This window comes from Gigantopelta aegis, chromosome 3 (assembly GCF_016097555.1).
Source record: "Gigantopelta aegis isolate Gae_Host chromosome 3, Gae_host_genome, whole genome shotgun sequence".
NCBI classification, from domain to species: Eukaryota; Metazoa; Mollusca; class Gastropoda; order Neomphalida; family Peltospiridae; genus Gigantopelta; species Gigantopelta aegis.
Genome location: NC_054701.1, coordinates 76,657,036 through 76,682,033, shown reverse-complemented (window position 1 = coordinate 76,682,033; position 24,998 = coordinate 76,657,036). Strand labels below are relative to the sequence as shown.

Here is a 24,998-nt window from a genome sequence, read left to right as displayed (position 1 = left end):
GATGATGGTGGTGGTGGGGGAAGTATATACATATTTACAAAATAGATTTAACTGCAGCAATTGACAATTTTTTTTCACTAGCTGTCGGGCATGTAAATAGTAGTTATTTACTAGCCCAACATTGAATATCACTAGCCATGGGAGTTAATAAGCAACATACTGTAAAACTGTTTAAGTGTTCAGCAATTATGCAAATACACTGCAGGTAACTAATCAATCAGTTACCTAGATAAAAATCACATGCACTAACTTTTTATTATATAATATTTTGAAATACTGTACCCTGAAGATGAAATGGAAAATAAAACTAAGAACAACATTTTAGCCATCTACAGACTGTTATTTATATTAATATATAATATTCAAACTAAAACCTCTGTTGTATATTAAAATAATCTCACTTTGTATAGAAGAATTCCAAGGCCAGATCGTTCCAGTGTTTATCATCGGGCGGTACGACCGACTTGATGGCCAGAGGTGAATGTTCGGCCCAGGTGTCACATGCATACACCACACCATACTGACCTCGGCCAACCTCACGACTCATCTGCGGCATACCTGAAAACAAGCAGGATGGGAAATATCAAATCTGTTAAAGTGACAGATTCTAGTTTTTAAACACTACGGCATATTTTTCTCTGTTAAAGTCGTTTCTGATAACTGAAATCAGACATTACTTGTATTTTGTTGTTTAGATTATCAATTTCCATACATCTGAAGTGTTTCTGATCATTCTGGCATTTGTAATGCCACAAAATGCATTTTAATTCTAAAAAAAAAAATACCTCTGAGAAGTAACTGTTATAGATACGAGCTCTGGCCTGTTGCTTATAAAACTTTTAGAGTCGAGACTCGAGACTTTAATAGTCTGACATACTAATGTCATGACAAGGCCATCCAAATTGTATGCGTGTGATGTCATTAGAGTTTAAATCTGGACTCTTTAAAAGTTTTACAAGCACGGGCCCTGGTCTATTTTAGAGGGTATTTTCCCATTTCAACATCACATTCTTATTTTACTTTATTTTAACTTTATTCAGATGTTTTACAGGTCTAAAGACTAATCAAATTTAGTGTCGTTTTCACAGGTTAAAACTAGGGTCTGTGACTTTAATTAGTTGGTTTTTTAGGGTTTTTTTATTCAACGACACCACTAGAGCACATTGATTTATTAATCATCGTCTATTGGACGGCAAACATTTGGTAATTCAGACATATAGTCTTAGAGAGGAAACCCGCTACAATTTTCTATTAGTAGCAATATGCACCATCCCACAGACAGATTAGCACATACCACGGCCTTTGATATACCAGTCGTGGTGCACTGGCTGGAACGAGAAATAGCCCAGTGGACCCATTGACGGAGAATCGATCCAAGACCAAATGCACATCAAGTGAGTACTTTACCACTGGGCTACGTTCCGCCCCATGATTTTAATTAGCTTCACAGATGTAGTAAACAACAATTCTTTATACGGGAGTCTTATATCTGAGAGAACGGATTTTATATTCTTAGCACTAAGATTAACTTAAGTGCATAAGGAAGTTGTGCACTTATCAAGATCTCAGTGCTAAGATCGCTTCGTAAAACAAGGCCCTGGTGCTAAGGAATTGATTTGTGGCTACTCATCCATCACCACCCCACTTCAAATATCCTTCCTATCAGTTTGACTATTCATTCATTTATGACTTTACCAAATCTACTATGATTTTTCAACTGTTAGGGGGAGAGATTTTATTTTATTACCCATATGGGTAGTGAGATGCGGGTGAATATAGAAAAATAGAAGCTATCTTTCCCTGCTGACATTATAGATATAGATAGATAGTTTAACGTGCCCATATACCACTAGGGTTTCGATAAAATCAATGGCCTGACTTGGGATGGGGGGGGGGGGGGGGGGGGGGGGGGGAGAAAATAGAGTTGAAAATGGGCAGAATTTTGAAAATAGTAATTAGTAAAAAAAGTCATGACATTAGTTTGGTGACGTCATCGGTTTCCTCAGACTTTCATGTCTTGAATATTATACAGTTTGTGTCATGTAAGAAGTTTAAAGTTTAAGCTTCTAAACTATTTACAAAATGGGTGATAAATACAATAACCCACTTAATACTCAGAATTACAGATTATGTGTCCCTCATGAAATTAATGTTGTCAGTCACTCGCTAAAGCTTGTGACTGACAACATTAATTTCACCCGAGACAGATAATCCGTAATTGCTCTTAACTCGTAAGTTATTGTCTATGTAACTTTACCGAACTGCACTGCATCTTTGAGTGAAGTGCTCTCCAGTGCTAGCTTGGCCACCTTCGGAGCGTGAACTTTCCGCAGTTTCAACCTCTGGTCTTCAATCTTGTCCAGTCGGCCACAGTGTCTTATCTCCAACTGACGCAGCGACGACAGAAACCCATCGTGAGACTTCGTCAGCCGCTCCTTGATCTGGGACGATATACTCTTGGCCAGTCTGCACAAAACAAAGCATACATGTACAGTCTGTCCTGTGTTAAGCAGACACCATATAGCCTATTAGGTCAGGTCAGAGCTTTACGTGCACATTCAGAGCAAGCTGTTGTAGAGCACGCCTGTCCTGGGCACAAGAACAGGCGTTGGCCGACTCCTCCGTCCAGGATAGGAAAGGTGGGGGTGGGAAGGAAGAGGGACCGCCTGCACTGGAAGGTGCAAGGGAGCACCAGCAGCCTGACAGTGTTCGAGATTAAATTTTTTGGGCAGTATCCCAGTTGGATATTAACATTTCAAAAACTGGTATCCCACCTGAGAATTTAGTATTATATGGTATCCCGGTGGGATACTGGGTTCTTGAAGTCTGGTATCCCCGGGATATCGGGATTCTGTTAATCTTGAACACTGCCCGACCGTGGTCGGTAACAGGTGGGGCAGTGGGTAGTGGTGCAATGGAATTTTGAAGGAGCCAAAAAATGCCAAAGAGAATAGGTGCGCAATTTTGATTAAGGAAATTTGTGCAATTTTGATTGGTCGGTCAAAAAAGAAAGATCATAAAGCCTATGATACAACTAAAACTTTAGTATTTGAGACTTTGTGTCTAAAACAAGGTTTTTGGGATCTATTTTTCATGATTATCATCAAAAGTTTACAAAACTTTATTTTCAAGACTAGTCTCTAAAAATAGAGTACCGGTAATTAATGGGATGGACAATCAGTCAAGAGATATACAGAGATTATTTCAAAACAGTGTCAGGATTCTTGTATCGCTTGGGCAATACAAGAATTCTGACACGAGTTTCGTAAATTCAGTATGACTCACACGTGAGTGTAATAATTTCTTTATTATCCCTATCATTGTTTTTTATATAAATAACAAGAACTGTCTCAAAATGTTTTATAAGTAACTAGAAGGAGACGACGAAATGATGTAATTTTCAGAACTCATGTCTTTTTGTTAAGTGACTTCATCTTTCTTTTATAGATCTTCCTTTTATAGAAAATTATATCTAATGACCAACCAATGATAAAAAAAACCTAAATAAAGTTAAAATGAACATTACTTTATTAATGAAACATAAAATGTAATTACCAATTTCACATACACAGAGCTAAGACTGGGGAAACATCATGTGGTGACGTTGCTTCCTAAAATTACGTCTGTGGTTGGTCACGTAAATTATTATTGTTATTACACGTGTGCTTCGTATTATTATTATTAACTCGGTTGTTGAACCATGTGGATAATAATACATATGTTGAATATGTCATTTTAGTCAGAACAACAAAAAATGTATTCTCTTAACTTCACCTTGCTTCACTGAGACTGTTCAACATGTCGGAAGCGACTTTCTTCTTCCATTCGGCATCAATCACTGGTTGTGTGTTCCACGGCATTGCCTGCACCAGCTGTCATAGAAAACAAGACAATACTGGCACCTTTTATACAGTCAAACCTCTCAAAACTGGACCCTCTGTAATCTGGAATACCCTCAAACCTGGACGTTTTTCATGGACCCTTTTTAAATATTTGTACACAAGAGAACCTCTCTAAACTGAAAACCTCTTAAAACCAGACATTTTAGTTGGTCCCAAGGGTGTCCGCTTTAGAGGAGTTTCACTGGACAAGAAATATTCCATGTCATTAAATGTCTCACCTACAACAGGCTACTTTTTCTCACTATTTACACCAATTATTGTTGAAAATAACCATAGCTGTAGTTAAAAAATCCACAACAGTGTTTGCCCTGACTGGAATGAGAAATAGCCCAATGGGCCCATCGATGGGGATCGATCCCAGACCGACTGCACATCAGGCAAGTGCTTTACCACTGGACATGTCTCACTCCGTATATAAAAATAGGCCATTATTGTCCTTTCAGCATGTTTATGTTGGGAATGGAAGTGGGGAGGGGATCGTGAGATGTCCAAAAAAGTGTGTATATATTACCTGTTTCATTCTCTCGAGCAGTACTTTGATCAGAGATGAACTAGATCTCACAGTTATTTCCACTTGGTAGGCAGCATTCAAAGTCTAAAAATGCACACACGCACAAAAAAAAGAAGAAAACAAAAGAAGTAAATTAAAAAAGTTATAGAAGAAAAAAACGAAAAACCTCTAAACACTAAAGGAATCCACGAAGGGTGTTAATGTGAACGTATGTTTTTAAAAGAAAACTGAAAAAGAAGAAAAATATTTATTTAATAATATTCCTTCTAAAACCTTAATTATTTATTAAAATGCAGGACACAATATTTCATGCAAACTGTCGTTTTAATTGTGTATCGGCTATGCACTTCAAATTCTCGTGAATTGTCAATCGGTTACATTTTAAACCATTACACAATCAAAAAGTCACATTACCAAATATAAAAAAGTGGTTCTTTAACTACTATAAAAAAAATTAAATTTTATTTTGCTTAAAGTATTAGCTACAAATACTGTCATTAAATTTTAAAGTTGAATGCAAGTTTAAGGAAATTCATTAGACTATACCAGTATACTTCACCTAACTGAATAATCAGTTACCTAACTAAAAATCAGATTAACCAACTTTGGGTTATTTAAAGGGACATTCCTGAGTTTGCTGCAATTTTTTAAGATGTTATCGACTAACAGAGATGTTTTAATGATTGTAATTATATATCAAATATATTTTTCTGCATAAAATATTAGTGGCTGTATATTAAATGTGTTTCTGATAGTTCTAATATTTGTACTAGGCTAAATGTATGTACGAAATTATTTGAAGACAAAATCCAGTTTGGGCTTCTTACAAATACTGAGACGACCAGAAACACATTGAATATACAGACACTGATATTCTAAACAAGAAAATATATTTAATATGGAAGTTTAATCGTAGAAATATTTTATTAGTCGGAAATATCTTACAATTCAGCAAAATCAGGAATGTCCCTTAAAATTTTGAAAAAATGTTCACTGTTTATGTACCATATGCTTTCAATGGTGGAGAGGGTAGTACCACAAGGGGTTAAAGTTTGTATGATTGAGAAAATAATAATTATAAACATCCACTGAGGTTTATCCTATCTGTATGACTGAAGCTTTTTTTTTTTATGGTCTTACCTGCCGGAGGGCATCTGTAGCTTTGGAACCCTCTGGGTTTTCTTTGTCCAGTGATTCCAAACTCTCCAGACATCGTGTCAATGTGCCTGTAATTAAGTGAGTGAGTAAGCAAGTAAGTAATTAAGTACACAAGTAGCTAATATGTAAACAAGGAAGCAAGCAAGCAAGGTACTAAGTACATGTAGTTTGTTTGTTTTGTTTCACGACACCACTAGAGCACATTGGGATCTTTTATATGCACTTTCCTATAAACAGGAAAGCACATACTACATGTATGTGCTTTCACCAGTTGTGGTGCACTGGTTGGAACGAGAAAAAACTATCAGTTGAGTGATAACCAACAGGTAGTAAGTAAGTACCTAATTAAGTAAGCAAGTAAAGGAAATAATTACGTTAGTACATAAGTACCCAAATAAGTAATAAGTAAACAAACAAGGTAGTAAATAAGAAAGGTAGTAAATAAGGACATCAGTCAGCCAATAGGTAAGTAAGGTAAATAAGTTTATTAAAATAAGTTGAAGTAAGTAAATAAAAATGTAAGTACATGTAAGTCAACAGCATATTTATGTTGTCGACATGTCATTTGCTGTAATTAACATGTTTTCAGAACTGTTAGTACGGTAGTCAAATACAGATTAAACCCTTTTACTTTACAAATGGTGGGTAATACACCGATAGATCAAAATATATTTTGTATAAAGTTGAAATGTATTTATGCCATCAAACTTGATGCTAGTAGGTACAGGGTTCGTATCCCACCTGAGGCAATGGGAGATTTTTCATGCCAGTACTGGCTCCAACCCAGGGTGAGTGCACCGCTAGGCTCAATGGGTAGGTGTACGGTCACATGCACCGAGTTTCACCCACTTCATGGATGCGATGATGGGTGTGTCTCTCTCAAGTGTATGACCCTCACATGGAGGATGATTACCCTGCATGCACTGCAGATTCTGTGTATCCCTAGTTCGGGTGATACTGAGATAGCTCAACTTACAGCAAGCGTGGAGCACGGTCCTGTCAAGTAGTCCCACACAGAAATGGAAATACTGCAGCTTCACCATTCATCTCATTATCATCCATGTTTGTAATGTCAAAAAAAAAAGAAGAAAAAAAAAAAGACTTTGTGTCTGTGTTAAATGTTTGTGGTTGAAACAAACTGATTAAAACAAAAACCCATCATGATCAACGTAGTATAATTTTCCAGAACAGCTGCCACTTGTATCTACATAATTATATGAAAATTAAGACAAGCCTTATTAGTCAGACAGCATTGTATTATTTTCACTGTGTCTACTTAATTGTACATATACCTGTACTCAAAATTACTCAGGTTACATTAGCTTAAAATAAACAATACTTTTTTAAAAACCGACATTATGGGGAAATTGTCATTCAGTGTTCACAAGATTACTTTCCCAAGTTTTATTTAACCTAAAATGATTCAGACCTGATAAAGTGATATCATTTACAAGCAGATGTTTCATCTGTACCGTACCAGCTTATTGGTGTGAATGACCTGATGTACCTTAGGTCTGTAAGTACACAAACAAACAGATCGATGAGTCTGTCCATCAGTAGATCAGCCGATTAGTGTCAATGACCTACAACATGTTTTGTTTAACGACACCACTAGAGCAAATATTTGATTTATTAATCATGAGGAGAACTACTTTTTCCATGTCAAAAATAAATGTTTAAAGACGTAAGACTGGCTAAATCTGCAGATATTACTGGTCTGAGAGAGAAAACCTGCTACATTTGTTGTATAGTATATATATATATGCACAAAGCGGTCACACAAGGGTTTAAAGATGTAAGGCTGCTAAATCAAGCAGATTTAACGGAGCGTGGCTACTAAAAACTGGTCGCCTCCTCCTGGAAAAAATGTAAACAGGTATTCCTCTTCAGACAATATATATATATATATATATATATAAGTATATATATATATATATATATATATATCCATACACACACATAAGATCCCATGTTACTAATGGAAAATCGTGTGTGTGTATCGTATATATATACATATATATATACATATACTTAATACATATTATATATATATATATATATATATTTATATATATATATATATATATATATATATATCTAAGAAGAAACGCAAAAACCATATTGTATAACATATAGATATATATAATAGTATAATACCAAATATATATACAGTCAACCTGTCTTAAGCTGTCACACAAGGGGGAGTAAATAAAAGTGGCCGCTTAAGACAGGTGGCTGCTGATTACAGGTTGCGGCATATCGTCTTTGGGTTCAAAACATTTGTTGTTGTTTCTTGTTTTGAGGAGCGTCTGTACACTGCTATAAACTGGAATGAGTGTGTGGCCGGAGGATCTTGTAGCGGATGCGTGCTTCACAGTTTACTATAAATAAACTTTTGACATGTCGCCTCCTCCTGGAAAAACTGCAACTGGAATGTATTAAATTAACTGTTCTCAACAAGTTTGTTTTCTTTCCATTTAATTATTTAATTTCTACTTCATGCAGTGTATTGTCATAGTAAGTGAACTTACAAATGCCAAGCATATAGCCTGCCCAGAGGCAATTAGATGCACTCCATAGCCATACTTTCTTAACTGATACACAGTAGAGCTGTCGGGACTGAATGGGTACTAGTATACCTGAAGGTATCAACACACACACTAATATTAATCCGATTGATCTAACGGCCTACCACAATAAGAGTAAACTTCACACGTGTGCGATTACATTTTGTATTTGGCGTCCTGATTACTTGGCAATTGACGATGATTTTTAAGAGTATAATCGTACAGGCAATCTGTCAAAACCGGATTCACTAATTACCGTCAAAATCCGTCGTTCAGTCAAAATCCCAATCCGGTGCAGACAGAGGTAATTCATGCGTGAACGGTTCTTTCATTCTTGATTTTTGATCCGGAGTCTGGAGTAGACAGAGTACGGATTAGGCAGAGAATTATACCTAAGAGATAAACGGTAGCTGGATGGGACTTTAGAAATGGACCGGTTTACGCAGAGATCCAGATTAAGCAGCCCGTCGTTCAGAATCCAATCTGGTGTAGACAGAGGTAATTCATGCATGAACGGTTCTTCATTCTTGATTTTTGATCCGGAGTCTGGATAGACAGGATACGGATAGGCATATACCTAAGAGATACATATACATATACATATACATATACATTTACATATATATATATATAATATACATGTATGCACCATATTCCACAGACAGTATAGCACATACCACTGCCTTTGATATATCTGTTGTGGTGCACTGGCTGGAATTTGATCCTACACCAACCGCACATCAGATGAGCACTGGGCTACATGTAAGTTCTGCCCACATGTACAGAGTTTCACGGTTCACAGACATTTGCAACTGAATTCTATGACTTTTTATAGGCATTTCTACGACATATTTAAAAAGGAAATTCAAGGAATTTTTTTGCAACCAATGTGATTAAACAGTACTTTTACAATAGTTTGACATGAATAGCTATCCTTTCCAGCGTTATGTGCATTTTAAATTATTAAAAATTAATTATCAATCAATTTCTTTCTTTGATCCAAACTCAAAATTCCATGACTTTTGAGGTCTGGAAACTGACATTGGCCCATTTTATGACTTTCAGAATAATCAGTACACATTGAATGAGATTAACCTGTAGCAGACATTAACATAGACTAGAATAGATATTTAATGACATCCCAGCACGAAAGATACATCGGCTATTGGGTGTCAAACTAAGGTAAATCCAAAACCTTTAAGTGATGACCAACATCAATATAAAAATTCCACAGTTAAATAAAAACACAAGTGTAAAGAACTGTGCGAAAAATAGAAATATCACAGATAGGTAATATTAAAATTTAGAATAAAAGTCAGTATCACGTAAAAATTGTACGGTAATAAAAGTTCTGGATGGAATCGAAGTGATTCCATCACACTTCTTTCACCAAATATATCTTTTCTAGTTTCTTTCAGATGGTTAAGGACCACACAGATATTGAGAGAGGAAACCTGCTGTCGCCATTTCGTGGACTACTCTTTTCGATTAGCAGCAACGGATCTTATATATGCACCATCCCATAGACAGGACAACATATACCATGACCTTTGATATACCAGTTGTGGTGCACTGGCTGGAGCGAGAAATAGCCCAATGGGCACAATGACAGGGATCGAGACATTTACGAATTATGTATTGTTCTGCACAGAAATGTTATTACAGACTGTTGAGTACTGTTGAGTGATCAATTTTGTCTGACAACTTCCTGATCTTAATATAAAAGTACTGATAACAAAGGTCAATGTTTTGTATAAACTATAGCAACATGTAAACTGATAGGAGCCTACTATAATCCAACACTGATTAACAAAGACCAATTTGTCATTCTGTTGTTTTGTTTCCATACAAAGGTAACTGAACTGAACTCTAACAAGAGGTATTTTATATAACAACCGCCGTAGACACAAACACATGAAGTTTAGCTTCTTTATATATCAAGGTGGCCTGTGTGTATAGAGGTATTATTACACCCATATATATACACAGTTACATAAAGTGTCAGTCTGCAACAAACATCAGCTGATTTGTAATATAACCACAAAAATACACAGAGTGTAATACATTATCTATGACACCTCAACCTGTCAATATTTCCCGTTCCAGCCAGTGCACCACGACTGGTATATCAAAGGCTGTGGTATGTACCACCCTGTCTGTAGGATGGTGCATATAAAAGATCCCTTGCTGCTAATCAAAAAGAGTAGCCCATGAAGTGGCGACAGTGGCTTTCCTCTCTCAATATCTGTGTGGTCCTTAACCATATGTCTGACGCCATATAACCGTAAATAAAATGTGTCGTTAAATATAACATTTTCTTCCGTCCTTGACCAAACCAGTGTAAGCTAAAATACAGATGTACCATTGGTTTGAAATAAAATAAGCATAATATTATGTGTGTGTGTGTATATATATATATATCTATATATATATATATATATATATCTATATCTATATCTATATCTATATCTATACACACACACTGGTTTGGTCAAGGAAGGAAGAAAATGTTATATTTAACGACACACTCAACACATTTTACTAACGGTTATATATTGTCAAACATATGGTTACGGACTACACAGATATTGCGGGAGGAAACCCGCTATCTCCACTTCATAGGCTACTCTTTTCGATTAGCAGCATGGGATCTTTTATATGCACCATCCCATAGACAGGATAGCACATACCACAGCCTTTTATATACCAGTTGCGGTGCACTGACTGCAGTGAGAAATAGCCTAATGAGCCCACTGACAGGGATCGATCCCAAAGCGACCGCACATCAAGCAAGTGCCTTACCACTGGGCTATGTCCCGCCCCTGGTTTGGTCAAGGACTTTCAACAAAGTTTGACTGTAACTGTGTAAGTGAAAAAAGTAGTTAAACACATCTATCAATTAGACTGTTAAGGGAAAATAATTACAGTTTCATGTGGTGTGTGCAGTCTTGTCTGTGGGGAAAATGCATATAAAAGACCTCTTGCTGCCAATGGAAAAAGGAAGTGGGTTTTTTCTAAGACTATATCAAAATAATCAAATGTCTGACATCCAACGGCCGATGAGATTAATAAATCAATGCGTTCTAGTGATATCGTTAAACAAAATGGGCCAAATTTACAACACCTGTTTATGACTTACACGCAATGCTTAAACACCTGTTTATGACTTACACGCAATGCTTAAACACCTGTTTATGACTTACACGCAATGCTTAAAAACCTGCGTTTAAAAAAAACAGGCTTTGTAAATTCGGCCCAACAAGTTTTAACTTTTACAAAGTGTCACCTTTAGTTAGGCCTGGGGGAGTGCATAAAACTTAGGAGGGCACATATATAGGCTCTGCCTGTTGTGCAATCCTTTTGACTTTTTTAAATCAATAAATTCAAAATCAAAACAATAAAACTAATAATTATGTTCTGTATTAAATGAATGAAAAAAAAGAGAAGAAAATAGTAACTGTCTGTTAAAGGAGACCGGACACCAAACAATATATATGGCATAATGAATTGTTTGCCGTCATAAACCACAACACGCAACTACCGCGCTCCCCTTATTGACTAAGTTAAGCGTGCCAGTCTTGGTTGGGTTTTTTTTCGCCGATCTCCGATGTTTGCCGGAAACTGTCGACAATTGATGAGCTAGACCCGTGACGTCATCGATGAGAGGACAACTGAAGAAACTACCAAGCAGCATGGATGAACTTAGCGATTCGAGTGACGAAGAATTGTGTCCAGCTTGTGCTAATGGCATCAAACCGTATCAGTTTGAACCACTTATCAGAGACTTTGTCCCTAATCCTGGAAATGTTGTCTTAGATGAAAATTCGGATGAATCAACTGCCAAGGAAGACGAGGAAGCCACACGGTCATAGACTAGCATACAAGCATTTTTTAAAACAATATTTTTGTATGACATTTTTAATGTAAACTGAAGCAAATGGACCTAATTAGAAGAAAACCACACAAAATGTAATAATATTTCATCATAAATCTTGTTCAGCATAGATGTAAATTCGACACGTCAGTGGATATTCCATAGGCCGATTTCGCAAATTTGCAAAAAGCATCCCCTCCTCACCAAAGCAAGAAATAATAATTTAACAAAACACTTTGTTTTCGTAACTAGTTACACTCCAAGTTTTAATTTGTTTGGTTAAACCATGTATTTTTAATTATTAAGAAAATGTGTTACCAGTCTGCCGAAACTGTCCACAGCCAGGTACAGAAACACAGAAATGTTGGAAAATATTATACTGTTGCCACATACTGACAATCACTTTACAACTAATATGTCTTATCGACAATATTATTATGTAGTCTTTGCATTTATTAATATAAAATACAACAGGTCCGTAGGAACTGGGGAAGGGCGGGCCTAGGGGCTTGTTCTCCATCACACACTCTATGATGAAAATGTATGTTTAAAATTTTCACTACTTTGCATAAATAAAGATGATATAAAGATAAAAATCTAGTTTGTATCCCTCACTAGAGACTGTATCACACACCCCCCCCCCCCCCCCACACACACACACACACACTTCAGATATCGTTCCTACAGGCCTATACAAATGTAGATAATATGTAGAGGGTGAGGTTAGGAACCAGTTCCTTTTATCTTTAGGATTTTGTAATCATGATTTCAAACCAACTGTTTCAGGTACAAATGTAGTTTACTCCACATAATGACATAAAACACATTTGTTATATATTGGAATAAAATAAAAATAATTACAATATATCCAGTGTTATTTTCTTTAATCATTCATGGAGGAAGAAGGAAGTCCTGATGAAAATATATTACAGGTAAAACAAAATAATATATGATGTTTATTCCATGTGGTAACTATTGTTAATTTTGCTTTAAATTGCTCGATGCCAAAAGTGATTAATTATATTATTTTATACAGTCGAAAATTAGACAACCAATTGTTTCAACCTCTGCCAAAGGTACCAGGTTTTCTGCCAGAAAATAATTTGAGGGTACGTAATAAAACAGGCACGTAGGAACTGGGGGGGGGGTGCCTCCCACTTGTGAGCTTTTCTTTATCACATTAATTTTTGCCATTGTAACCGAAATCCGGTCTGTCAGTGCCCCCCCCCCCCCCCCCCAATCATTCCTACGGGCCTGTAAAAACTAAATATATTCAAAGGAGTATATTGGGTGGTTATAGGTTTGAAATGGGTTTTTTTTATTGAACATTTTATTTCATGCACTTTTATAAATTTTAAACAGCAATTATGTTACTATAATCTATCGAAAAAATAAAACATTATATATATTTATATATATATATATATACACACATTAATTTCTGAGATTTTTTAGTACATGTATACATGTGTACATGTCAGTTTACCGTCCGCACCCTCTGGCAGAAACCCAGGGTAGGTATTAAAATAATTATTTGGTGTAGAGTATTTTTAATATGACATACAGAAAGCATTGAAAAGTACAATTTTATTATGCTTTAATAATTGACATTAGCTTTAAAACTAATTAACCATCATTCCTTCTGGCCAGAGTACATATATGTTGTTCCTGCCAAAGTGTTAGCATTTTAATTTTAATGACAATATACTGAACTGACTATAAACATTGTTAACTAACGTAATAATTCACGTTTTGAAGGTGTTTTGTTATACGGTTAACAAACCAACTAGATCAAGAGACGTTAGTATGGAGTCGTTATGGGCTGTCGGTGAAAATTAATTTGGTAAATATAGGTAAATAAATGTGAAGTTTAAATATTCGTATGTGTACAAATTGCAATACCTTTATTTAATGTATATCTTAAGTACATACTTGTTTTAATTTTCACATTGTAAGTGACCATAACCTGCTGTATTTAGTTGGTATAAAGCCCGTTCGACGACAATAATGCGTCCATGTTTTAAAACAACTTTCGTTTTTGTTTTAAAATCGAAACCATGATGTTGGCCGTTTCTTGGGATGCATTGCTGTTACTGTTACAGTTAAACACTGCACAGTTAACCATCATATAATTACGTCGACAGTATATAATAACACTAATTATCTTGTAAATTAAATTTTCGATAAACCTGAAGACAAAAAAAAAAAAAAAGACTAAAAGGCACAACTAAAGAATCAACACGTGTACCGGTATTGCTTGGTAACTCTCACCGATGACGTATTGCCTCGCTTTTGTTCAGATCTATGCATAATCCTGCCCACTTCTGTTTTTACCCCAAACCTAAGACGCGCAGCGAGCCGGGAGTAATGCGGTCTTTGACGCTAACTTAATCCATTACACACTACATGTCTTTTGGTGTCCGGTCTCCTTTAATGTAGGTGACTGCATTAAACTAGATTGCTGCTTGAAAAAAATTTGACTGTGCGAGTACATGTAGTCTGAGTTCCAAATTAACTCCATCCTAATCTTGCAAGAAAATTTTTCCATACATATCTTAGTAAAACAAAAGTAAAGTACAAACACAACTTTTGACCTTTGACATTGTGTGCTGAGCTAATATATGTGCAAACTTTGTGTGAGCCTGGAAGCTTACATGTACATTGTACATTGTATGTAGCAGATGTTTATGTACTGTGGGATTATCATAAATTACCTTCTCAACATACACACCTGTACTGGTAGAAGACAGGAAGCATACATTTACAACTCAAAATTGAGCTCTTTGTGTTATCAACATTGGTGGGCAACAAATGTATTACAGTGAAACCTGTCTAAACTGGAAACCCTTGGGACCAAGTAAAATGTCCGGTATAAGAGGTATCTGGTTTACAGAGGTTCTTTTATGTTCAGATATTTAAAAGGGGACCATAAAAAATGTTTGGTTTTGAGGGAATTCCGGTTTACAGAGGGTCCGGTTTTGAGAGGTTTCACTGTAGTTTAATTTTGTAACAAATAAGAAGCTCATGAATGCAATACAGTGAAACCTGAGTTAGACAACCACCTGAGGAAACAAAGACTGAACTCATTAAAGGTTAACTTTACAATGGATTTATGAACTACATGTATGAGCTATATGGTTTATATTTATTTACACCACTAGAGCACATTGATGTATTAATCATCAGCTATTGGATGTCAAACATTTGGTAATTTTTGACATATAGTCAGAAAGGAGACCTGCTACATTTTTCCGTTAATAGCAAGGGATCCTTTATAGGCACCATCCAACAGACAGGATAGCACATACCACAGCCTTTGATATACAAGTCATGGTGAATGAGAAATAGCCCAATGGGCCACCGATGGGGATCGATCCCAATCGACCGCGCATCAGGAGAGTGCTTTACCACTGATCTACATCTCGCATGGTGTGTGTGAAACGTAGGTCACAGTGACCTTATTATGGTACGTAACACACCGTCATCCCAAGTTGCACTTGCATACAAGGTTTGATGATCCTATATGAATTGATAAGAAAGATGTGTCATGGAAACAAAATCTGTACGCACATACAGACAAGGCCATACCATAATACGACCCATAAAAGATGGGCATATAAAAACTGCTGCTTCATTTATCACGTCTTATGGTATATGAATTGTTAAATCAAAATTGTATAGATAGAAAACGAAAGAAAAGGAATATATGTTTAATGACACCCCAGAATACTCTCTCTCTCTCTCTCTCTCTCTCTCTCTATGTATCTGTCCCTATCTCTCTCTGACCCTCTTTCTTTAAGTCTCTCTATCTGTTCCTATCTCTCTCTCACATTCTCTGTCTCTCTCTCTCTTCCTCTATCCCTTTCTCTATGTATCTATCCCTACATGTATCTCTCTCTGTGTCTCTTTCTTTCTCTCCCTTTCTATCTGTTCCCATTTCTCCCATGTTCTCTGTGTCCCTCTCTATCTATCCCTATCACTTTCCCTGTGTCCCTATCTATCTCTCTCTCTCTCTTTGTGTCCCTACATGTATATCTCTCTTACTCTGTCCGTCTGCAGGCATCGAAATAAGTCGAGAACAGTCGTTCAGGTTACCTGGAGGTTACCACAAGTAAGAAACGTTGAGAAAGGTGTTTCGTTCTTGATAAAAATTTCAACGACGGTAGTTTCATGTCCGAACGTAAACCAGACAATGCATTCCGGACTTTGTGTTTCATTTTCTCATAAGGAATTGCATCGATGTTCGTGCGCACTTGTGCAATTGCAAGCAATTATAGTCATTTTGCGTTTTAGCAGCATTACTTCTGCATTTCGTTTTCTGGTATGAAACTGCACAGATGTCCATGCACAATCCACGTTTAAGCAGCGCCCACTAGATAAATTTACTTCCAGATTTTGTTTCTTGTACTGGTCAATGTTCGCGCACACCAATGTGATCAATTGCACTCAAAATTTCACATTTCAAAAATACTATCTTTCATTGCTGTATGAACACTTTTATTTTCATCAATTTATTTTTTCAATTGTTCAGTTGTTAAATATGAGTCACATACTTGTAAAGAATTACATGCAATACATTAAGAACAGTGTGATAAGATAAGGAAGGAATCATAAATACATACATACTACAATAATCATCTGGCACACATGTAACAGCGTTAAAAGTAGTAGTAACAGGAATTCAATTCTAACTTTCATACAGTTATGGTAACCTGGTTACCAGGCTATATTTTGTGGTAACCTATAAACCAGACATAATGCTTATTTCGATAACTGTGTCTGTCTCTCTGGTCTGTCTGTCTGTCTCTCTCTCAGTTGGATAATTAATAAAACAATGGTTGATGGGCAATGACAGTGTTTCCCCACCTCACCCCCACCCCAAAACAAAATCCCACCCCACCCCACCTCTACTTACCAGTGTATGAGTCTCTGAGTATGTCGACAGATCCCATCAGTTTTCCAGCCACCGCGTGGTTCAGCTGTCCTAGAACCAAGTCCTGAATCTGACCTGCACAAATCTTCAACCCCTTAGCTGTCAGGATCTGACCATTGTCGTCAATTTCTACCCCTTTTTAGTAAAGATAAAGAAAATCTGGAGTTCAAACAATGAAATGTGACATGTACATAATCATCATATATGGCCAAATACAAAAATATGTGTTGTTCCGACCCTAATTTTTTTCGCCATTTTCGCCAACATTAAAATGTTTTTTTTCACCTACTGATCTTTAAAACAGTGAGAGGACACAGCATTTGTTCAACAGGTTACTTTATTGCTCTATGCCAAGACCAGTTTGACAGATGTTAGGAATAAAATTTATTTTTAAAAAAGCATAGCCTACCAACATGTGTATCTTCCCTAATTGTTTTTCACATGTAACCATGCAAAACCACACATATTTTTTTTTATTTGGCCAAACAAATAAATAAACAAATAAAATAACGAGTCTGTATAGCAGCTACACCTGCTTGTCAATCACTAATCGGGGCAGGACGTAGCCCAGTGGTAAAGCGCTCGCCTGGTGTGTGGTTGGTCTGGGATTGATACCCGCCGGTCAGCCCATTGGGCTATTTCTCGTTCCAGCCAGTGCACCACAACTGGTATATCAAAGGCTGTGGTATGTGCTATCCTGTCTATGGGATGGCACATTTACAAAAGATCCTTTGCTATTAATGGAAAAATGCAGGTGCAGACTACAGGTGCCCCTACTAGGTGATTATGGGTTGAATGTTCTGAAATCGGACACTATATTTTATGTGCTTTGACAAATTTTAAACAGCAGTTATCTTACTAGATTGTCTATCTAACAAAAAACCCCTAAAAATGTCCATTAATTTCCAAAATTTTAGGGTACATAATTTTACTCTCTGTACCCTCTGGTAGAAGCCCGGTCTTGATCTTTCCAAGATTTTAGGGTACGAAATTTGACCTTCTGTACCCTCTAGTAGAAACCTTGTTTTGAGCTTTCTAAGATTTTATAGTACGTAATTTGACCCTCCACACCCTGTGGCAGAAACCCTATCTTGAACTTTCCAAGATTTTAGAGTACATAATTTGACCCTCAGTACCCTCTGGTAGAAATCCTGTCCTGAACTTTCCAAAATTTTACGGTACATAATTTGACCCTCCGTACCATCTGACTGAAACCCTGTCTTGAATTTTCAAAGATTTTAGGGTACATAATTTGATCTTTTGTAACCTCAAGCAGAAGCTGTGTCTTGAACTTACCTATAAAGTCGTACTCTGCCGCTTGTTCCACGAGATCGAACCTCATGTCCGATATTGTGCCCGATATGAGTGACTTAATCTCGTCCTGTTTGGACACCGCGAGTCTCAGCAGCGACTTGTACAGATCGTCTTCCTTCTCTTTGACGAACTCGAGCTTCTTCGGCGTGATGAGCATATCGCGGGCCATGTCGAACGCCGACATGATGAACATGTTCAGGCAGCGTGTGTGAGTGTTGTTGAGAACCACCGATGAGTTTATCAGATAACCCTGCAGCGTCTTCCTTGTAAACAGGGCGAAACGCTGGTGAAAGTCCTGAAACCGGTCAACGAACTTGCTCTCGACGTCGAAGTAGTCCCGGGTGAGAGATTTCCGGTAGGTGACTCCCGACACTTCAGACAGATAGCCGAGGCGACACAGCTGCTGGAACGCTATGCAGCATGTGGGCATGGACTTGGATATGCCATTGACACGGTTGATGGAACTCTCTCTGCTCCCAGGCCATGACTGGGAGCCAGAGTTACCGCGGTCTCTCGGCAACGTGGCCGATTTAGTCGGCGAGCCTGGAGCACCGTCTGGGGGATCTGTGTCGACGGTTTTAGAGCCAGGGGGAGGAACTCGGATGAAGAACACGGGTTTGAAGTTGGTCATTGTTCCAAGTTCATTCAGCTCGGCAAGATCCTGAAAGCAGAGAATTGGATAAAGTTGTGAAAGAAACCAGTAAAGAATACTAATAGAATTTTACTAACTGTAACACTAATTAATAGACAGATTATGTTAGAGCCATAATATCTCGCATTGCTGTGAAAATCAGCATACATTTTATTATGATAGGTATTATGAGAATTTTTGCATCACAGTATATCATATGGCATGGCTTCACTGTATTATGATAGGTATCATAATATATTACTTACAGTGGCATCATGATCAACTGATTTTATTTCATTTCATTTATTTCAATTTATTTTCGTGTTTATATTGAATTAATGTTCAAGCATGCTGTCCTGGGCACACACACCTCAGCTATCTGGGCTGTCTGTCCAGGACAGTGGGTTAGCTGTTAGTGTGAGGTGGTCTTACACCAACTCATTGAGTCATTAAACCTCACTGGGTGGGAGCCAGTACCGGGCTGCGAACCCAGTATCTACCAGCCTTATATCCAATGGCTTAACCACGACACCACCGAGGTTGGTTAACTGATTTTAAGAAAGGTTTGTAACAAAATATTGATAACAAACACAGCACATCCCTACCGTTTATACATGTAAAATTACACTTTTGACGCTGAATCAGTGAATGGGAGAAAAACAAGTGAATGTCAAGAGAACATTTTATTCAGTAGCAAATTGTGATTCACTAAGCAAGTTTCAGAGATTGCTACACAATTACAAAACATTAGACAGTAGTTTCTGATCAATTTTAAATTGATGAATAACTGTCAGTGTTTTAAAAACAAAATGTCTCCTTAAAGTGTTATTAATGATATATCAAGCCTCTGACAGGATTAGAACTGTGGTATAATCAGAAGCAGGGCTTACCCTGTCCATTGCCACATTAGCCAAATGCTAATTTTTATAAAAAGTGGCTACAACACAGCTAATACAAATATTCCTTAAATTAACAGCATTGGCTAAACCAAAGTTGCTGGGCTCACTCTAGCTTTTCTTTTTTTTAATTAGCCAATTTGGCTAAAAGTTCCAAAAACATTTAGCCAAATTTCAAATGTGAACTCAGTTGATATTATTTAAAGTTATGTTTATGTTGCTTTTTTAATTATGAAAGCAGAAGGGATACACTTTTTACTGAACTAAATATTAGTTTCAGTTGTCATGCTAAATCATTTGACTACTTCAGGATTCAGCGACACCCTCTGTGCTCTTACAATGTTGCCAGTTGTATTAATATATTTTCTGATGGTACCAGCTAGGGGAAATAAAATTGTCAGTCAGTCGCACATGTCATCACCACACCCTGTAAAAGGGGGGGGGGGGGGGGAAGAAAGGAATAATAAAACAAATTAAAAATAATAATATACATGTATAAACTAACATTTAATAGGTGATATTTGTCAAATACATGTAGTGTAAAAAAATTAACAATAATCACATCAGCGAATTTAAATTAAAAAAACAAATCATGTATATTTAATATAATGGAATACATAAAAAAGAACACATTTTAACTCCTGTATATTTATATATATAAAGTACAAGTATTCACTACTGTGTTCAGAAAATTAATAACAAATAACACTGTTGGTGCATAAATCTGACAGCTTGAGTTAACCTGCGAGGTTAGAGTAAACTGTTAATAACATTGTCACCGATTGAATGAATTTGACTGAACCATTTTTAACTACAATAAATTACTCTGCTACCTTTAATTACCGGTAGACTTTCCCCACATTTTGTCCAGACAGAAATCGTGAAAAAACATTTCCAGTGACAAAGATTACACATAAAAGATGGTCACCTACATGTATATCGACTTTGATTAGATCTCTTAGAACAAAAAACATGTAATTGTTCGCCAGCTGCAATTTCGTGTCATCGCTAATTAATAAAATGCTGGGTGTGTGTGTGTGTGTTCATATTTCTCGTCAAATAAGATACAAGGAAACAATAATGTTATAAACATCGCAATAAGCAAAACTGTACCGCAGTTCTTATCGAGCTGATATATCATCGTGGAACCAGTTTATCATTGAAGCACTATACTGCAGATCAACATACTGATACCATGTCAGTGTAATATTTAGCTGCCATGCATCCATAAATAATAATATTCAATTTTAATTTGCTCAATGAAAACATACACTTTTATCGTATTTGCAATCTTTGACTACAGCCATTCCAAAATTTAGTAACCTGAAGATCAGAAACGGTGTCTACTATTTTTGTGACCACTAACATTTGTTATTTTCATTCGGACTTACCTAGCCATTAGTAGTCATCTTTTATTAATTAAATATTAGTTGTTCATTCTTCTTTTTATAAGAAATAAATAAAAATAAATAATTTGGTTTGATATTTGACTGCATGATTATACAAACAGCGAAAGTGGTCAGGTTAAACGTAATGATTACATCGTGGGCGATAAATTGAATGTACATCGATTTTATGAAATTGAAAACTGATTATCATAGCACACCTGTTCTCGAGAAAATGTTTCAGAAAAATGTGTAAAAGCCCAGAAAAAAGGTCTTCAAATAATAAGATGTTAGGACTAAATTCAGTGACAGCGAACAACAAGAACACGTGGTTCAAGTCGGACCTGAACTCATTGTAAACATGACCGCGTGTGTGCAAAATAAAAACGGAAAAAAAGTGGTTCATTTTGACAAACAAGTCACGTCGGTCAGGTTTACAGAAAAATTTACTTGAGTTTCCGTATCCCCAGATTTTAGATTTCGTTTTCGCCAGTTTGGCGATATGGGAAATATTTTGTTCGCCAGATGATATTTCCATTAGCCCATGGCGAATTGGCAATCGGCTGGCATGAGCCTAGAGTTGGTTCAGTATGAGCCCTGCAGAAGCACAAAATATATAATGTATATCTTACCTTGTCAGACAGATGGTCCTTCACAAATCCGTACAGCAGGATGGGCGTGGTGTTTTTAAAACACTTGTTGAGCACCACCTCCAACGTGTCTCCATATTTACTGGGGGCCACCACGATGTGCGTCCCGTATCGCAGCAACGGGTGATTGATGGTGACGTTCAGGTCGGCCACATCGTTGGCCTGATCCCCACCACTGTCTACATCAACATCCAGCTCAATGTCTTTCTTCGGAACCGTGTGCCACGGTCCGTTGTACGACTCTAAATGATCGACGAGGTCATAGTCGTCAGAAAGCGACAGACTGACCGAGAGCATCTCACCGTGTTTAAAGCGAACCATCCGGAATCGCGATTCGTCGTCATTCTCATCCAGAAAGGGGAAGATTTCTTTGCCGTGTTTGCTAAAGAGTTCGTTGACAACCCGAGACTTGGCGTACGGCGTCTGGCCGAATATGATGATCGTTGGAGGTTTCTCGACAATCGAGGCAATTTCCAGTTCCTCCTCTTTCAGCAGTTCTGCTGTGACTATCTGAGCTAAAAATCAATCACAAGAATTTTTGTTAACTGTTACAGTATTTACTACAGAGCTTCTAGAATTTTTTTAAAATCCACTAGCCATGGGATCAGTAATTTAAAAAATGTACTAGCCACAATCACACATTCACTAGCCCTACTTTAAGTTAATAAAATTTTACTAAATAATAGTAATAATCAGATATGTCAGAGGGACTATACTAAAGAGGCTTAAAAACACTGACATTAGGGGTTGGAGTGGGGTCAGTATGTTCATATTTACAAAATAGACTTAACTGCAACACTAGCCGTCGGGCATGGCAATTGTAGTTATTTACTAGCCCAACACTGAATATCACTAGCCACGGGAGTGGGGCTACCATAATCTAGAAGCCCTGTACTAGATACTATAGTATATATGACTATATATCTATACACTTGTATGTACCATAATATGTACTATGGGATAATTTGGTTTTTTTTTTAAAGAACATTGTATTATATAAATACCATTAATTACTCAATTTACTGTTACAGATATGTATATGTCAGTCTCATTAACCATTAACTCAAAGATTCCTAAATTAAGTTCAAGTACACTAGTTTTCATTATGAAACAGTATCTGTCAACATTTCATTATTCAAACTAATTAATGTGTACAAAATGTTCCCTGGACTACTGCCAGTACTGAGTACTGGGTTATGCAAAAAAAACCAAAAGTTTCAAAAAACTCTATCTCTGGTCAGACCAAAGTTCCAGAATTGATACAGTGATGCAACCTTTTTTCTTTCTTTTTTAAAGCATGGATTGCACAGAAAAGGTGGGTATATTTGACACCAAAATAAGGGGCATATTTAAATTGAATCAGAATGCATGTACTAGTTCATATGCGATGGCATTTTGGCTCCAAATGCAGTTTCATGTTATACTACTTATAGCAAGAAAAGCCTGGCAATGAGTTACGTCATACCGCAGGAAGTTAAAACACAAAATGTTGACATGCAAGGGTCAAAATAAATGCGGGTGTTCACCAGAGATCAGAAATTTATTTTGTTTGGTCTTACACTAAGTTACACTGGCCTCGGTGGCGTCGTGGCAGGCCATCGGTCTACAGGCTGGTAGGTACTGGGTTCGGATCCCAGTCGAGGCATGGGATTTTTAATCGAGATACCGACTCCAAACCCTGAGTGAGTGCTCCGCAAGGCTCAATGGGTAGGTGTAAACCACTTGCACCGACCAGTGATCCATACCTGGTTCAACAAAGGCCATGGTTTGTGCTATCCTGCCTGTGAGAAGCGCAAATAAAAAATCCCTTGCTGCCTGTCGTAAAAGAGTAGCCTATGTGGCAACAGCAGGTTTCCTCTAAAAAACAGTGTCAGAATGACCTGTTTGACGTCCAATAGCCGATGATAACATAAAAAAAAAATCAATGTGCTCTAGTGACGTTAAATAAAACAAACTTAACTTTATGACATCACACTTATGATGTCACAGTTATGTCACACTGTTATGACGTCACACTGTTAGGAGTCACAGTGTTAGGACGTCACACCGTTAGGACGTCACAGTGTTAGGATGTCATGGTAAGGATGTCACACTGTTAGGATGTCACAGTGTTAGGACGTCACACTGTTCAATGTGCTCTATGTTCAAAATCAATGTGCTCTAGCGGCGTCGTTAAATAAAACAAACTTTACTTTACTTTTACACTAAGTTACAGTGGGTAAAAAATTAAAGATCTGACAATCACACAATGACAGCTGACACATGTGACAAGATCATGAAGCTGTTGTTTATTTTAGTTTTAAGATTTGCCAGCTATTAAAATAAACACTATATGTATATATTTAAAAACACATTTCCTATTAAAATGTGGATGACATTATAAGTCTGTAGAGTACAAAAATCATAAAATAATCTTACTGCCATCAAAATGCGCTGACGAGTTGATATCATTAAAACATTTTTTTGTTTCTTCCAAAATTTGTCGCAGTCGTTCCACATGTCCGCTAAATTTACGAAGTTCACTCGGCAGACTGACCGCCATGACTGTCAGTTTGACTTGTTCATGTCATACTTTAAAAGTATAAGCGACAAAACAAACTAAAAAAACGGGAAACAAAATCCCAACTTCTCCCAATCTCTCCACTGATTTTCTCCTTATGAATCCGCTGAGCACATATATGTGATTACACGTACCGATATCAGTCTAATCGTAATACTGCGCTGCAGAGCAAAACTATTTCATGCGTTTGCATTGAAAGAATTGTAAAAATTTGTGTTTGTGGCTATATGGCTAACACGGAACCAAAAATTAAGTGTAGCCTATAGCTAAAACTGTACCAGAATCATTACAATTCAATTCAGTTCATTTATTTCCGTATATGAATTATACAGACATGAATAATAATATCAACATCAAGAAAAAAGAAAAACAATACATGTTATAATGATTACAATATCATAGCACAATTATAATTTATATACTAGTAACAATATTTAACAAGTGACAATGTCATTAGGTAGGAGGTCTAGCAACTGAAAGTAGAAGACGCCTTTGTTCGAACATTTTATAGCAATAGGGCCTACATTATACTGCCCTATGATTGGAGCAATATGTGCTGGGAAGAGAATTAGAAATCAGTGTCTGTTAATTGAATAAATGTTGGGTTTAGTTGGTGT

The 24,998-nt window shown here is 36.8% G+C and overlaps 1 protein-coding gene across 1 annotated transcript in view; it reads right to left on the bottom strand.

Annotated features, from left to right (window-relative positions):
• The window catches only part of LOC121392693 (dual serine/threonine and tyrosine protein kinase-like), a 36,621-nt gene extending 12,165 nt beyond the window's left edge, over nt 1–24,456 (bottom strand). Inside the window, exons 1-9 of the mRNA XM_041523801.1 lie at nt 24,240–24,456; nt 21,804–22,336; nt 18,242–18,920; nt 16,928–17,080; nt 5,554–5,639; nt 4,414–4,497; nt 3,775–3,872; nt 2,258–2,466; nt 402–558 (exon numbers count right to left, since the gene is read on the bottom strand). Of these exons, the coding sequence (XP_041379735.1) occupies nt 402–558; nt 2,258–2,466; nt 3,775–3,872; nt 4,414–4,497; nt 5,554–5,639; nt 16,928–17,080; nt 18,242–18,920; nt 21,804–22,336; nt 24,240–24,363 (2,123 nt within the window). The 5' untranslated portion in view covers nt 24,364–24,456. The remainder of the gene's footprint in view (nt 1–401; nt 559–2,257; nt 2,467–3,774; nt 3,873–4,413; nt 4,498–5,553; nt 5,640–16,927; nt 17,081–18,241; nt 18,921–21,803; nt 22,337–24,239) is intronic.
• Between the last annotated feature and the right edge of the window lie 542 nt (nt 24,457–24,998).